A 16,868-nucleotide genomic window follows, 5' to 3' on the forward strand; every position below is an offset into this window, starting at 1 on the left:
TAACGAGTCTATCAGTGGTGAAGAGGATACAAGTAAAAGTAAGTAAAGTACTTCTTAAAGAGTTACTCCTAAAATAGCCAACACGTTTTCTCTAAAAAAAACTGGTGACGGTATTATATGTACAGTATTATGAAATGAAATGTAGAAAATTAAGATTCAAGTATTTTTATTAAGCAAATAAATATTGATTGAATTTGTTAATGAAGTTTATAAATATACAAGAATAACAAGTGTTAATTAGAACCAAACTCCCTCAGCTGTGTTGTTGTGGTCGCTCCTTCTTCATGCGATCCCTCCGTCGTGAGGATAACCGCCGTGAGTCTTGCATTTATTCCATTTATGAGCTGTTGTCGCTAGTGTTTGTCATTATTGAGTAATTTTTATGAAACATAGGCAATTGAACTATATACATTCATTGATATAAATTACATTAGAATTTTAAATAAGTGGATGTTGGACGATAAATATACGGCGACCAGCTTGTGAATGTAAACAACTCCTCCGGGTGTGTGAGCAGTTGTGGACATATGCTGATAACCACAAGGAAAGAAGAAAACACATTCTGTCCTCACCCCTGAAGATGTGAATTACACGAAAGCGCTTGGGAATTTCGTGTTTTCTTCTTTCCTTGTGGTTATCAGCATATACCTGGATCACGCGCACCTACAGTGATTTAAACATATATATAGGACTAGTACAGCATTTTATTATAGTGTATCCGTCTGCGCTGCACCGGATTATTATCTTGTATTCATATGCTATCTTTGTATTTTAACAATTAAGTTACAGGCTACGGTACATGGGTTTAATCTTGGTTGAACTACCGTGCATATTGTTGGCCATCGTATTTACGTTTATGCTGTTCCTTGTTATAATGTATGTCTATATGTATTGTGTGTATAAGTATAGAAAAATAGTAGTGTGTTTCCGATGATAAATTCTATTCATACATTTTTAGATGGATACATGTTAGTAACTCCATGGCTGTAATTTGCGGCTACCTAACCCACAGGCAGCCTTGAGATTACATTCTTAGTGAAAAGAATCCATTTCATTTACCATTTTGCATTACAATGGTGAGGTTTTCGGTGGGTGAAACCTTTGCAATTTCATATCATGGCCCTGCCAACATCTTTGTGCTGATGGTTAGATGCTTTGTTTATTGAAATCTTCCTTCAAGTTCACATTGTTTTAGCATGTACAGTCACAAACAAAGGTCCTGTCACACCTCTTGCTGGTCCACGAACCCCAAGATTTACACTCGTGAATCCGACGTATTTATAGAAGAATAATGCAAGTGTCTGGTGCTTTGGGTTGACGAGTCTGAATATCAGGGTTTGTGGAGCAGCAAGGGAAGCGAGTGGACTTTTGTTTGCAATGGTACATCAGCATGAAATATGGGGAATTGTCTAGTGTGAGGATGACTTCGGGGGGTGCCCAGGCAAGTAACTCTGGGTTCTGGGGACTAGCTAATAACCCCCTCAATTCCAGCACCTTTAGGTAACTTGGTTAGACAGGTGTGCACATAATGAAATCAGGGCATTGGTATAACTACATTGGTAAGAATTACCATTTAAATTTATTGTAAATTCTAAAAAAAAAAAATTTAGGTGAATATATCAATGCAGGGGCAGATCGAGGGGGTCCTTGGGGTCCAGACCACCTCTTTTCATCAGAATATTCCAATACTTTTTCTTTTCTGCAGTATTGTACTCAGGTATTTTTGTAGAGTAAAATGTAATTACTATTGCACTCCGAATATCTCCTAGTATCAAGTGCACATGGCTTCTAAATGGCCTCAAAATGCCCATGATATTGGTCAGATTTAAAATAAAAAAATCGGGGGGGGGGGCTGTAAGCACCCTCCAAAACCTACCAGCTGGGTGGGTGCGCTATGCTCACCCACAACTTCTTGGATCCACTCTTTTGATATTCCTGGATCCGCCCCTGCAATGTCACATAGGCTTGTATTCTCGACAGAGAGCAAGTCACACAGTGTCCCTTTGTGAACAAGCCTGAGTGAGAGCCGAAACATCACAGGTTAACAGTTAACTACGTATTTCACGTCTATAAATTGATTCAAAGTATACTCACATTAATTCACTCTGTACTTTAACAATAAAGAAAAAATATATATACATTTGTTATGATGGTAACGAAGGCATTACTGGAGCACGACGAAACCCCTCACATGGCGTGGTTAGTTCCCAAAAGAGGTGTCATAAAGAGTAATTCTTATTTGGCTCATTTCACTGTACAAAATGACTTCTAAATCCCATTCTAATAAAATAGAAATGCGCTTGAAACATCTTACTACGTTTATAGTAGGAGTATACAGTAAACCCTCAGAAGTGAAATAGGCGTGAAATAGGTAAACACTGGTTTGGAAACAGTAGTGGATGAATGGAACAAGTTACCAAATATCATCATTAACTCGAATACGCTGAATAGCTTCAAACATAGGTTGGATGCTTATATGAGCAATAGGGGTTGGGTGTAAACGGGACTGCCCAGTATGGGCCAATAGGCCCGCTGCAGTTTCCTCCATTCTTATGTTCTTAAGTCTGGATTAACGTCCTCGCCAGTGTGTATAGAAGAGTTGCTATTTGGACTTTATATATACGTTATGTTACCTTTCAACACTTGGATAATTCATTATTCCGGAGGTAATGACTAAAGTTGAATTATTTAACTTAAATAATCCTCCAAAAATCTGCCAAGAGGCTGTGTTCTCTGTTGTTTACAACCAATGCGCTGTCCCAGCATACTCTCGTGTCCACTAAAAACGTAAAATTACACCATGACGTTTCAACAAAGTTGCTTTAATTGGTACCAGATAACAAAATAATTTAAGTATATGTACTTTCTGTTTAATATGGCAGGGGGTCCGGGTGGTAGAGCCCACCATAAAGGAAGTTAGGTAGGTTTCTTTGGTTGGTTAGTAATATATGTCTCTTTGACATTTTCTCATAAATGGGGATTTTCCAAAGAAAGTGGTCAGATTTAAATAAAGCACACTAAAATACACTAGAAAAGTATATTTTTCCGTAAAAAACGAAGAGGACGATATAATGAATCATTACCCGGACTTTTTTCTGGGCATGAAGCATTTGTCTGACCCCTTAAATGTTTGTCGTTTTAAATTCTCGCTGCATTCGGTCATTTGAAATGCTCACTCAGACCTGTATCTTGTGCCTTTATATTTCTGAATTTCTTGATAATTTGCTCATATATTTTTTATGTATGTTTTCAGAAAATGTCGGGAGGACTAAAAGTTATGAGCCTTGAGGAAAATGATGTGACACGGTTCCTGGCCGCGTCAACACATTTGGGCGCCAACAATGTAAACTTCCAGATGGAACAGTACGTCTTCAAGAGGCGTCAGGATGGTAAATTGTTTATTGTTTCTGTTGATTGTAATGTGTGCCACATACTGTATACCTCAATGGCTGAAGACAAGCTGTGTTACTAATACACTGACAGTTCCCAAACCCCCTCCTGCTGGCTCAAATTGGGCACAACCAGAAGCTTACATTGCATAGATTTGCCAAATGTTCATAAAGAACTTGTTCTTGGTGATCCTGCAGCTAAATGAAACCAAAAAAGTCCAAACCCAAATTTTGGATGACAGCCAGTCATCGATCAAGTGGGGGTGACATGTGGATGATGTAACTTATATCATTGGCCAGCGACGGGATAAGATTCTTCCAACTGGTAATACAGTAAACCCATATTTTTGGGGGTCAGCCCTTTTGTGTTATTCTTTTTTCCACAGATGAACACCCTGTCTCCTCCTGTGCTGTTTATTCTCAATTCATTAAGTCTTTCCCAGCTAAATTTCCTGTTACCATATTGTTTGTATGCTCCTCTGGTATTTCCATTGCTCTCCTTGCCACTTTCACTCTTCAGTATGTCTTGTCTTATCTGTAATCACTCCTAACAGGTTCCTATTATCATTGCTAATTTTTTTAATGGCATTCTTGATATCCACCAAATCATCATATCTGGTCATTCTTTAAGAACAAAGTGTCTGCTTTGTAGCTGTGCTGCTTTCAATGTTGTCTTCTATACTTTTTTTCTGATAATTTTCTTCCTACGTGGTCCCTGCAACTTCTTGCACTCATTCATTTTTATATCTTAATCTTTAACTAACTTCTAGGTCACAATCTCCTTCACTCAGATGCTGAGCCCAAGTATCTGAACCTTGTTTCTTATTTTGAATCATTATGTTTCCTGTGGAGTTTGGTGCCAGTTGAGTGGATACTGTACAGGGCTCTCCTCCTGTTCCGTGGCTCTGTGGTGTGATCCCTGAGCACTCCTAGTTCACTCAACTGTAAATGGGTACCTAAGTATACAACTTGTGGGAAGTGCATGCAGTTGCGTGCAGTACCAGCCATGCTGCCTCCTTGTGTACTGAAGGCTTTTAGTATTCCTCCTCTTCACTAACATCAGTAATTAACCTAACTGGATGGGCCTTCATTGCCAATACTGATGATGATTGACATGGGGTATTGTTCAAATATTTTCATCACACTGGAGATAGTTACCACAAAAAATGGATATTTGCATGCATGTTTAGGTTCACCACAAACATTATCTGCAATCCCGTATTGATGATTTAGAATTGTTGCAGTATAATTTATATTGAAGTACCAATTCTCAATTTTGTCTATGGTGGCTGCAGTGCTTAACATATTACTAGTTTTCCTTTTAAAGTAATATTCAATTCATAAAAAAAAATATGGGATAAAGGTTAATGTTAACAAAAGGATTAGTGGTTTTTTATGGTCAGTTGCTTAGTTTTTCACTGTTTTTTTTTATAAAACTTTATCTTTTGATACAGGTGTTCACATCATCCATTTGCGTAAGACTTATGAGAAGATTCTGCTTGCTGCACGTGCAATTGCTGCAATTGAAAACCCTGCTGATGTGTATGTGATTTCATCACGCCCCATGGGACAAAGAGCTGTACTCAAATTTGCAAGATACACAGGTGCCAGACCCATTGCTGGCCGTTTCACTCCAGGAGCATTCACTAACCAGATTCAGGTTGGTTTTGGGTATTTCTACTATTGTATATTGTACAGTATTTGCTATTTGTGTACTGCAATTAATATGCTCACTTCATTTAGTGGCAGTTATGGCAAGACATCTTTCACAAAGCTGCTTTAGTATAGTATAGTCACCAAAACTGTTGGACTATGATCCAGAAGACTTGACATTAGTGACTTGGACCAAGCTTAGCTAATAATAAAATTTCCCTCTTACAGCTGTTGATTCTAAATTGGGGTACTTGTGAGTACAGTATGGGTTTTCACTCTTGTGCAGTAGAGGTCAGATGAGCATGTACAGTAATGCCATAGCTGCTGCTGCACCTCGCTTCTCAGGCTCATTCATAATGGTCTTCCAGGCTTGAGTTCCCATATTTCCTGGCACTTAGGAGATAAACTGTTTTGTCTGATTATTTTGCACTGTTTAAGGTGTTTGAGCTTAGCTAAACAGTCCTTGGTGTTGAATTATTGTAAGTCTAATCCCGGAACAAAGTGAATGTACAGATGTGTGAACATATACCGAGGGTGCACCCCCCTTTTTTTTTTTTTTTTTTTTCTCCAGTACTTTACTATACGAGACATTTGAGGGTATATATTTGATATTTTCCCCGGTTATTTAGATGCAGCCCAGGCTACCAAAGAGTAGTGTTCACAAGATGCAGGAAAACCTTCACAGGAATTGTTCCTAGCCTTTGAGGCTGATTTGGGTCCGCTTGATTTAATACTGATGTTTACCCCCCTCCCCCCCAAGTAAGGGGTTTTGTGTTCCTGCTCCTTTCTCATCGCCTGTATCTAATCCTGAATTCCTTGACTTTCTTCTTGTACAATCTCATATTTTGGGCAACCAGTGTATGGCAAATATTTCTGATTATGACTGGTTTTGCTAGTTGCTCGTGGAGTATTTGCTGTGGATGATGAGTCGGATAAGATTATGTCAAGTGTTAGTGTTTCATCTGGCAGTTTGAGTTGTAAATTGTGGAAGGGGCACGAAAGGTCCTCAGACTCAAGTTAATTACCATGATGCTTCTCATTCTTTTTATGGCATACTGTGTTTTCCTCAAAAAGTGGCAGGGGTCATGGTGGAACATACAGTGTGGGTGAGGAGTAAATTTCCTTCACAAGCTAGTTGGATGGTTGGACACATGACAATTGTCAACTTGGCTATGGTGCAGCATGCAAGGAGCATCTAATTATCTTGTGTTAGTGGCGCTGGAAACCCCTACTATTCAAGAGAAAAGAGGATGTGAGTGTGACTAAATCTTCATAGAATTGACTTAGAAATGGAGGATGGGCCCCTGTTCATGGTTCCTGTGGTTTTGCAGAATTTGAGGTTGTACTTGATATTTAAGAAAGTATAATGTTTCAGTTACAAGTCTCTTAATCGGTTACTTCGTGGAGTATGAATCAGTATGGAAGTACTTAAAAGATTACATTATAATGGCTATTTTATTGTAGTTGTGATGTTTTTATATTTGTTTTGTCACCATATTGCTCACCCTCTAGTACATAAACCAGTGAGCACATTTCTTAGCTTCATGCTCTGAGGAGGGATTAAGGTTTAGATATTCAATTCTCTGGACTGTGGATTGTGACTGGTGTTGTCTGACATGTGTGGATATGCACGGGGTTTCAGAATCCCCTATTTTTAGTAGTGCAGTGCTTGTTTCTCTTCTCTTATAAACGAAAGATCACTGCCACGAATAATTTGCTTCACATTGGAAACATTAATACAGTTTGTTCTTCATTTGTTAGGTCTTTTCTGCCACTGTTTAATAGCTTCTGAACTTTCTCTTATCAACTGAGCACTTTCTTAGAATTTTTCTTCATTCTTATGATAGTTTTCACTGTTGATTCTGCCATCCTCAAAGCGCATGAAATATCCACTGACCTCCCACATTTTTCATATCATTTTAACACATCTAGTTTCTTGGCTAAGCTCGTACACTTTCTTTTAAATTTTAAACCGTCACTTGCTCTCTTGCTCATGTTGATTAGGGGCACAAAAGTGCCATAAGATACCTGAGAAAGTTTTGCTCCTGTTCCCGTTCAGATGCGTGAAAACAAAATGCCCGCTAAGCTTCAACTGTTTAAGTTAGTGATGTTGGCATCACCAGCCCGGCAGCATTCGTGTGCAAGGCGTGTTTTTATTTTGTAATACTTCTGTGTGTGTATATATATATATTTGGATTTTGTTATTATTTATATGAAATTTAAATTTATTTACTTATTATTCTATTTTTGTTGTGAATACAGTGAACCCTCAAAGGTTTGGACTAAAAGGGGGGGGACCACTTGTCCGGAAAAGCCCATAGTCCGAATTTTTCCGCCAAATAATAAATGATATAGGAAACACCAAAAATACAGTACTATTGTAGTGATAAACAAATTACCATATATATACCATGCATTTACCTCTGATAACATAATAAGAAACATTGTGTCATTACTAAAGTGAATGAAATAATATTCCCACAAACAACAATTGTCAACTCTGTTTATGCTTCCCACCTCCTCAAGCACCTGTGTCCAAGCAACTGATGGGTCAAGCAGTGCCCACGGGCCTAAAATGTTCTTTGCTCTGATTTGGGAAAGTTTCTTAGGGAAACTTCTAGGAGGCTTCTTAGCCCAGAACCCCCAAATTTTATGTCTGGATCTTCCAAAATCTGGATTTCCCAGTTCTGGATCTTCAAGGGTTTACTGTATGAATAAAATAACAGTGTAAATTGAATCGGGTCCTAAATTAACCAGGGTTTTAAATACAAATTGTCGTCAGTAGAACCGTTGTTATTGGTGGCTTCCCTGTACTTTCTATTATGAAACATGTAAAAGATATAAACAGCTTGTCAAAAAGTCCACTAGGAAAATTCACCATTCAGAATGAAGAATGTGATCAGCAAGGAGTATGGAGTTTTTAGAGTTGTCTCTGAGGGGGAGACTGATCGTGCTTAACAGTTAGGTGCTCTCATAGTTGGTGCAGCAAGTGATATGGGCTGTAAAATGCACTCACAAAATGATATTTTGGATGGGGAGGCACTTATGGGTATCAGTGTGATATGTCAAAAGATGAAAAATCTGCTAATTTACATAACTGCTGTTGGACCAGCAGAAATAAAAAAGCTCTAAATTTCAGGCTGCCTTCCGTGAACCACGTCTGCTCGTAGTGACCGACCCTGCATCTGACCACCAGCCCATTACTGAAGCCTCCTATGTTAACATTCCTGTCATTGGATTCTGCAACACTGACTCTCCCCTGCGATATGTGGATATTGCAATCCCCTGCAATAATAAGGTTGGAGCTGATTACTGTACTCATTTCGATTTTTTTTTATGTTCTAACTTATTGTCAGCTTCAAGGAAGGAGTTAAAATAGGGTTGTACAGTACAGGGAGTTTAGAATGAAAGTAAAGGGAAACAAAATGGGTGAGAAGATGATGAAAATAAATGAAAAAGGTAATTAAGAATGGGAGTGGATATATTGCACTTAAAAGGGAGAGAAGATCTTACATGAGCAGTATGTTATTTATTTACCATTCACATTATGATTTACTTTAGCCCTCAAGGCAAGTTTTAGAAGATCAAGCATAAGTACAAATAGTTTATTTTTCCTGATTCACTAGCTGTTTGTGATTGACAATTTAAGAGCAGTGTGTTCAAGGTAGAACTGTATCTGTGTTGTGGGTAGATGAAGAGTATGGTAAACTCAAATTGGAGGACACCCATGTTAAGAATAGTGAGGGGGGCACCATAAACAAGGATTGAAGTCTTGGCCAGGTTCCTGAGAATGCTGGAATTTAAGCTAGGGATTAACTGTGGATTGTAAAGGACAGAGGAAAGTTTTTGCAATGGCCAAACTAGTATATTATGGAATTAACACTTTTGACATTTGTCAAAAGGGTGTTCTTGTGAAAAAAAAGGAAGGGAAGATTTCCCTTGAAAAATAGACTTAAACTTTGTATAATACATTACTTAAAAATAAAAGAATAACAGAACAAATGAGAAAGGTGAAAGAAGCTAACAATTTAATGTAGAGCTAGGTAAAAGTGCAGTCACGGGATAGTAGCCTCCAAGAATTTACCACTGTGTAAAGCCAGTGCAGTCTCGCTCTTGATTCACGATACCTTATAGGCTGTATTTTTATCCAGCATCCAAAGTAGGCTGTCAGAGACACTCTTATGAATTTTTAACCTTTGAGTACATTATATTTGGATACCTTTTTATGTTCCTACTCATATTTCTGTGGGTTTGATTAGCTAAGTTACTGAATGATAAGGGATATAATTTTGAAGGGTTTTTCTTTCTGCTGTTTAGGTGTACAGTAATTCTGTATTATATGGGAGATAAATTTTTCTGAGCATCAATATATTTTCAGAGTCCTCGCTCAGTTGGTCTGATTTGGTGGATGCTGGCTCGTGAAGTTCTGCGTCTGCGTGGGACAATCTCCCGTAACCTGCCTTGGGAGACTGATGTTATGCCTGACTTGTTCTTCTACCGGTAAATATTTTTTTTTAGCCAAACTTCAAATACAGGTCTTTAGGTTGTGGCTGTTGGTACACATGAGTGTCTTAGTGAGAAATAAGGGAGAGAGCAAATCAGGTGCATTAAGTGAAATAATTGGGATAAATTTAGAATAGAAGAGCCCATATTTCTCTTTTATTAAAGATGACTTTATTTGAATCTCTGCAGTGACCCTGAGGAGCAGGAGAAGGAAGAAGCTGCTAAAGCTGAGGCTGCCAAGGCTGAAGCAGAAGCTGCTAAGGCCGAGGCTCCAGCCCCAGAAAATTGGGCCACTGATGTAGCTGAAGCTGAAGCACCAGTTGCTGCTCCTGCTGCTCCCGTTGCAGCTGGTGCTGCTCCTGCTGCTCCAGTGGCTGTTGCTGGTGCTGCACCTGCTGCTCCAGCTCCAGCTGTTGAAGATTGGGGCCAAGCTGTAAGTTCTAGACAATATCATATGCCAAGTCTTTTTGTACACAAAAGTAGACCACCCAGCATGGCAGACTTTCATTGTCTGTTACTTTGGTTGTTATATATTTTTTAATATATTTTATTAGATTATGACAAGCATGCATTGATGTTAATTTTAGAATGACTGCTGTATACCGGCATTGTTGACCTTACTTGAGATTGTGAGGCAGGTATTGGCTCTTGCCTTATTTAAGTTAGGTAGATCATGACTGGCAAGGTGTCTACTCAGTAACTCCATAGAGTCATTGGATTAATTTCATGATATAAAAGTTTTATTGTAGATTCAAGCTTGGGATTGTTAGCCATATTGCTTCTCTTTAATTTTAGTGTAATTGCTCTTGAATTTGTGAAATTATAGTAGCTCATGACAAGCATGGTTCCTGTTGGATAATTTATCATAAGCTTAATTTAACGATAAGTCAGGCTCTTAGCCATGTTCCTGACCTGAGTAATTATAAAAGTATAGTGTAATTTTTGTATTATTAAAGCAACTCTAAAATTGTTTTTTTTAATTACATATCAATACTTTCAGGGTGATGATTGGGCTGCTGCTGCTCCTGCTGGAACTGGAGAGGAATGGGGCGGTGCAACCGATACCGCTTGGTAAACATGCCAATAAATACTACTATTGAGATACTACAGTTTTATTGTCCATTAGAAATCATTTTCATACTCTTTTATAGAAAGACTTGTATGGCAAGTTTTTGCTAATTGATTGCAAAACAATTTGGTGGTGTCATGTTACTGGGCAAATCTGGGAAGTGGAATGGTATCTGAAAGACTGAAAGTAAGCATGAACCCATGCTTGACTGCATAAAAGTCTTTGAACACCTTCATCCTTTTCACAAGTTTGCCTTAAGGATTTTCCTCTAAACAGCACACACAAACTTTGATTTCCCACAAAACACACAAAACCTGGAATTCAACAGTGGTGACTTAATTACAACTGATAAAGTCAGCCCTCCCTCCAGGTCAATCTAATATAGACACTACTTCAAACCTCCAACTTTAAATAAATAAAATGCCTCCCCACAAAATATCTTGAATGTACATTCTACAGTGTAACCAAAAATACTTAGAGATGTAACATTCTGCAAGTATGTCTTCTACAAATCCATTCTAACTACTGATTTCCTCTGCCTCAGGAAATCTACCATACTTCTGCTATCACTGTCATCATGTTTCATCTGAGTCTGAGGAAGAATTGTAAGGTGGAATTATGGGCTCATTCAGCTGAACAAACGTATCGCTACTGACATCTTTTAACCTTCTGAGTTGCTCTCTATCACGTCACTCATCCAATGAGTTAGTCAACATACTGCATACGTATAATACAGGTTATAATACTTCCTAGTGATGGGAACTTTATTCCTCATCCAAACTCTCACTCATAACAGCATAATCTGGTTCACTTGCCCTGTTTGCTTTCTCCCTCATCTCAAGACATTCTTAAGCCCCGTCCACACGATCGAGCAGTGCCCGGCGGGCTGGGCAAAGCTAGTGTGTTGTACACACGGGTGGTTGGTGGCAGTCATAGTCGGGCACCGGTAGCTAGTAGGTAGTCGGCAGTGGCGGGTGAGGTACGATCACCATGGTGTGTCACAGGAATAATCGGCGGACAGTTAAAGGGAAGAGCATAGCGTTATGTACTATAATAATTGCTGCTAAGTGTAAAAAGAAGAACCAAATACAGAAAAGGGAATGGTGCAAAGAGTGGTTAGGTCGAAGAAAAGTATTGGGAAGTCATGCCATGATTTTATGTGAACTGCAAAATGGACATTACGGGATTCTGGGGGGCCGGTGGTAGAAGCGGTACCGCTCTTGCCTCGCAAGCAAGATGTCACGGGTTCGATTCCCGGGCCTGTGGAAGTTGTTTGGACATACTTCCTAGCTCCCATTAGTCCCCGTTCACCTAGCAGTAAAGTAGGTACCTGTTGTAAGTCGAAAGTTGCGAATTCGTATTCAGGGAGTTGTTGGAGCTTCCAATAACTTGATGACATAAACTATTGACTCTTCAGGCTTCTACGCCCTTAACTCATGAGACATAAAGGCAAGCATGAACTTAGCATGCTTCCCTGTTGGGCGCTGTAAACGCTTCTGCGCTTCACCTTACACAAGGATGTAGGGGGTGCCCAATAAATAATAATAAAAAAAATTACGGGATTCTCTCTTAATTTTAAATCTACGAACAAGGTATGAGGTCTGTAGAAATAACATAGTCTCGGATATACAGGAATTGAGAGAAAACGGAGGGCTCAGACGTCCTGAAGCGACAAGAAAACGGGCACCGCAGCCGGGGGACTCAATAAAAAAGTTATAGCTGCATGTTTTATGGGCGATTGAGCGTAATATGAATCGTTTGATTTTACGTCAACTAACATGTACGACCGTGGTCATTACAACATAATTATGATCTTGCTGAATAATGAGCAATATCAAATTACTGTACCTTATTGTAATTAGATTTTAATGGTGAAACGCGTCGATATATACAGTACCTATATATATATATATATATATATATATATATATATATATATATATATATATATATATATATATATATATATATATATATATATATATATATATATATATATATATATATATATATATATATGCTGACAACCACAAGGAAAAAGAAACACGAAGTTCCCAAGCGCTTTCGTGTAATTCACATCTTCAGGGGTGAGTACAGACTAAGGAGAAATACATAAGGCAAATATATATACAGTAGAGGAAGGTGAGATCAAGTCCACAATAGTCAGGTTATTAGGTAGTGACCCTACTAATCTTCAAAAAGCACCGCAGCAGTCGGTAGTCAGGTCAGAAGGTAAGATGACCCAACCTTCTCACCTGGTTACAAATCTTCTTAATTACGAAATTATCCAGTTTGTACATACCATTACTCAAATTCATGTTGACGGATTCGGTATGTTTAATGAGACTGGATTCTATAATATTCCTACTGTCAATTGAATTACAAGGTAATATTGAGGAGGCATTATTCCAGTCAATGCAAAGCTTATTATCCACAATGAAAACAATTTTATCAAGATATATATATATATATATATATATATATATATATATATATATATATATATATATATATATATATATATATATATATATATATATATATATATATACTGTATATTTGTTTTTACTTGTATCCTCTTCACCACTGATCGGCTCGTTAGCCGCTTGGGTGATCGGTCACGTCTCTGTTACGTACTGTTGGCAAATACTGGGCATGCACCGGCTCCTGAATGTACCTGAACCTGCTCAAGTGTTGGTCAAGTCTGGTCTTGAAGGGGCTCACACTCGGTGCCGTAACAACACTTTCTGGCAGATTGTTCCAAGAATTCACAACTCTCATTCCGAAAACGTTTGCCCTCGCAGTTTTCTGGACCTGCGGCTCCTTCAATCTTGAGCTGTGACCCCTTGTAGGACGAGCGTCCGCCAGCTTCAAGTAAGGACACTCGACTGAGTAGTGCCCCTTGAGATGATTATACACCTCAGTTAGGTCGCCCCTTGCCCATCTGTAGTATAAGCTCGGCAAGTTCAGGCGCTCCAATCTTTCAGGGTAGTCGAGGTGCCGAAGTGCAGACACCAGTCTGGTGGCCCTCCTTTGAACATTCTCAACCAATTGACAGTCCCTAGTATATCTCGGAGACCAGACGGGGTGACAGTACTCCAGATGGGGAAGTACCTTCTTATAAGACCTCATAATTTATTTGCCCGATTTACCTTCTTCTCGCAATGGCCCGAGAACTTCAGCTCATTGTCAACATACACACCTAGGTCCTTCTCACATTCAGTATCAAATAGTGCAGTTTCTTCATCCCATTGGGACATATGATACGCCTCCTTACCGTTGGTACGCTCCAGGTGCATCCTCTTACACTTCGTGATATTGAATCTCAGCAGCCATTTCTTCGACCATTCTTGGAGCTCACAGAGATCCTTCTGCAGCTCTTCACAGCCTGCCTGCTTCTTGATTTCCCGAAATAACTTGGCGTCATCGGCAAACATTTGTATGGAGGAGTGTACAACGTCAGGCATGTCATTTATGAAACAAAAAAACAACAGCGGGCCCAATACACTGTCCCGTGGTACCCGCTTGTGACAGGTACGGATAATGATTTCGTGCCATTAATCAGCACACACTGCTTGCGGTCATGTAGAAAAGTCTTCTATCCACGCTAGGACATTTCCCCGAATTCCGTACCCTTCCAGTTTGACTTTCAGCCTTTCGTGGGGTACACTGTACAGTATATATATATATATATATATATATATATATATATATATATATATATATATATATATATATATATATATATATATATATATATATTACAAATGTGTGGTAAGGTGAACAAACACAAGGTTTGCACAGTCACAGTCGTTGTTAGTGATCAGACTTGGCGTCACCACAGTACTTATTGCCAATTTCCTTTGCCGGCTCTGACCATGTGTGTGAGGGGGAGGGGAACTCTAATCTCTCTATGATCCACCTCATCCCTTTATTGTTGCTACGCTCCCCATGATGTTCACACAGACTAATCACATTCCATAGCCACATTAATGTTCACCTTGACGGACTAGCAACGTTCCTCTCTTTGTCTAGACGCGCACTGACGGATACCGCCATATTAAGTTGCTTCAAAGCACAACACAGCGGTGAAATTGGCGGACGGCCAGCTGTGCGTGCAAGATTTATAATGATTTTTAATCCAATAAACGGACAATCTTGTGGGAAATTTATTGTCCCTACGGCCAATGTACTTATTTAATAACTTATCCATTGATTCTGCAAAACTTAAATTATTTCGACACCAAGGTATCAAACAACAACAGCGACGGCAGGAGTGATGGCAATACCCTTCCCTCCTACCCTGTAACTAAAGGGTAAAGTGTTAATTTTATTAGTTATTTATTCTTATGTCTTATTAGTTTAACATAGATGAATTAGGAACAAAGAAGGAGGGAAGGAGAGAGAAAGGAATATAGAAAAGGAAATGGGGAGGAGGGAGTTCATGGAGGGGTGAGAAAGATATATATATATATATATATATATATATATATATATATATATATATATATATATATATATATATATATATATATATATATATATATATATATATATATATATATATATATATATATAGGGAAGGAAGAAGGGTGGATGAAAGGTCGAGTCGAGTCATCTTTGGAGTATGCATACACATGACCTTTTTCTTGGCTATAACCTACAGAAATTTTTTTTAATATATATTACTGAAAAGCACGTCGTAGATGTATATAATGAGAGAAATTGTTAATGGATGCCCAAGGCCTATTTTTTAAGCATACATTGAATACAAATACAGACCAACCCCCTGAGTGATGTATCTTTAAGTGACTGACATCAACTGCAAAAAAAAAACGTAAATGAGTTTATAAAGACGCAGCTTTTGGTCGCGTATGGGTGACCTTATCTTACTTTTTAAGGTCACTGTGACTTGGTTGATTAACCCTATTCTGAATTAGGTTGGCAGTACCAGAGCGGAACCGGCCAATTTTATCAGCATGCGTCATATCCTTTCTTAGATCCCGTCCGGACTAGCCTGACTACTTGTAGGCTCGGTAATGCTCTGAAGCCGGAGCCAAAACAGGTCCAGGACCCTGAGCTTGGAGCTGGAGGTGGGTCCGTGCTCTGATTCTTGTAATGCCAACCTTATTCCGGGCGATAGTCTCAGGAAGAATGTGACATAGGTTGATAAAACTCATAACATGGGTGTAGCTAATAAACATATGGATTAATTTGTTTATGTGTGACTTTGACTTGCTTCTCAGTCACACAAGTGCATATTGAGGTTTCTTGTGATCAAAATATTTATGAAATTATTCACCGTTGCTTCATCACCCCCATTTAAATTTCATTTTGTCAATATTTAACAAGCCTTGGCGGTTCATTACTCAGACCTAATTTCCAGTCACGCAAAATATCCCGGGGAAGGTTTAATGTAACCCACAAACATCATTCATATTCAAAAGTTACATTTTGTCTGTGTCAGAAATGAATTTGCATATCGGTAAATCTGGAATATAACGATACAGTTTTGAGTACAATGATATGATCTTTCGACGCTGTTTCCTGCACAAGTACATAAGCATGCAAGTAGAGGATATGAGTAAGCATGAGGGAGCATCGCAGCTTGTCTTTTCCTGTCACTTTCAACACTTTCTTCCAGGATTCTCCTTTATCCCCTTGCCTATTCTCAAGGAAAATATACAAAGAAGATTTTAACTTATATAATCCATAATCAAAACATTTAAAACGGAGTGACTCAAATGATTATAAATGTTGAATGTAATAATTACAAAACCAAATGAAAATCATACTCAGGCGTCAGCTTCAAAACAACACAACCCACATCCTGAGACGTTAGTTTTATGGTGATGATGCAGCAGCAGTAACAGAGCCTTAAGTCACTGCCCCTCTCATCAACATGTCAGAAAGCTTGCATAAACTATTCCTGGGCACCGTGATAACAATAAAGCCAGCCTACAATACAAATACAAAAATGAAGTGTTTTTATCGTCTGTTACGGAAAGTGAAATAATAGATGTCAGCAGCAAATCAAACATACAGCAACAGGAAGTGACAACATATCACTATACAGTACGCATCAGTTAGGAGGAAGTGGCTCCATTATCACAACAAGTTCTCCGACAAACACGTATTTGTTGAGCATCCTTTAATGGTAATACCTAAAATTTATAAAGTATATCCTGAATTAATGTCTGATGGTGAAGGCTTTTTCAAGAGTTATCACACCATGTCAAGTCCTCCCTGTTCTA

The 16,868-nt window shown here is 38.6% G+C and overlaps 1 protein-coding gene across 1 annotated transcript; it reads left to right on the forward strand.

Annotated features, from left to right (window-relative positions):
* Positions 1-208: 208 nt before the first annotated feature.
* LOC121857687 (40S ribosomal protein SA-like) lies at positions 209-10,647 on the forward strand. The gene is made up of 7 exons (XM_042353759.1): positions 209-315; positions 3,254-3,389; positions 4,844-5,049; positions 8,182-8,340; positions 9,421-9,542; positions 9,735-9,978; positions 10,546-10,647. Exons 2-7 carry the CDS (start codon positions 3,257-3,259, stop codon positions 10,618-10,620), a joined length of 939 nt encoding a protein of 312 aa, XP_042209693.1. The 5' UTR covers positions 209-315; positions 3,254-3,256; the 3' UTR covers positions 10,621-10,647.
* The last annotated feature ends 6,221 nt before the right edge of the window (positions 10,648-16,868 follow it).

The sequence above is a fragment of the Homarus americanus genome, unplaced genomic scaffold (assembly GCF_018991925.1).
Source record: "Homarus americanus isolate GMGI-L3 unplaced genomic scaffold, GMGI_Hamer_2.0 scaffold16712, whole genome shotgun sequence".
NCBI lineage: Eukaryota > Metazoa > Arthropoda > Malacostraca > Decapoda > Nephropidae > Homarus > Homarus americanus.

Excerpts from the sequence above, each read along its gene's own strand:
- LOC121857687 (XM_042353759.1), top strand. The coding sequence starts at position 3,257 with ATGTCGGGAGGACTAAAAGTTATGAGCCTTGAGGAAAATGATGTGACA. Across the intron at positions 3,390-4,843 it reads CTTCAAGAGGCGTCAGGATG|GTGTTCACATCATCCATTTG; the intron begins GTAAATTGTTTA and ends CTTTTGATACAG. Across the intron at positions 9,543-9,734 it reads CCTGACTTGTTCTTCTACCG|TGACCCTGAGGAGCAGGAGA; the intron begins GTAAATATTTTT and ends GAATCTCTGCAG.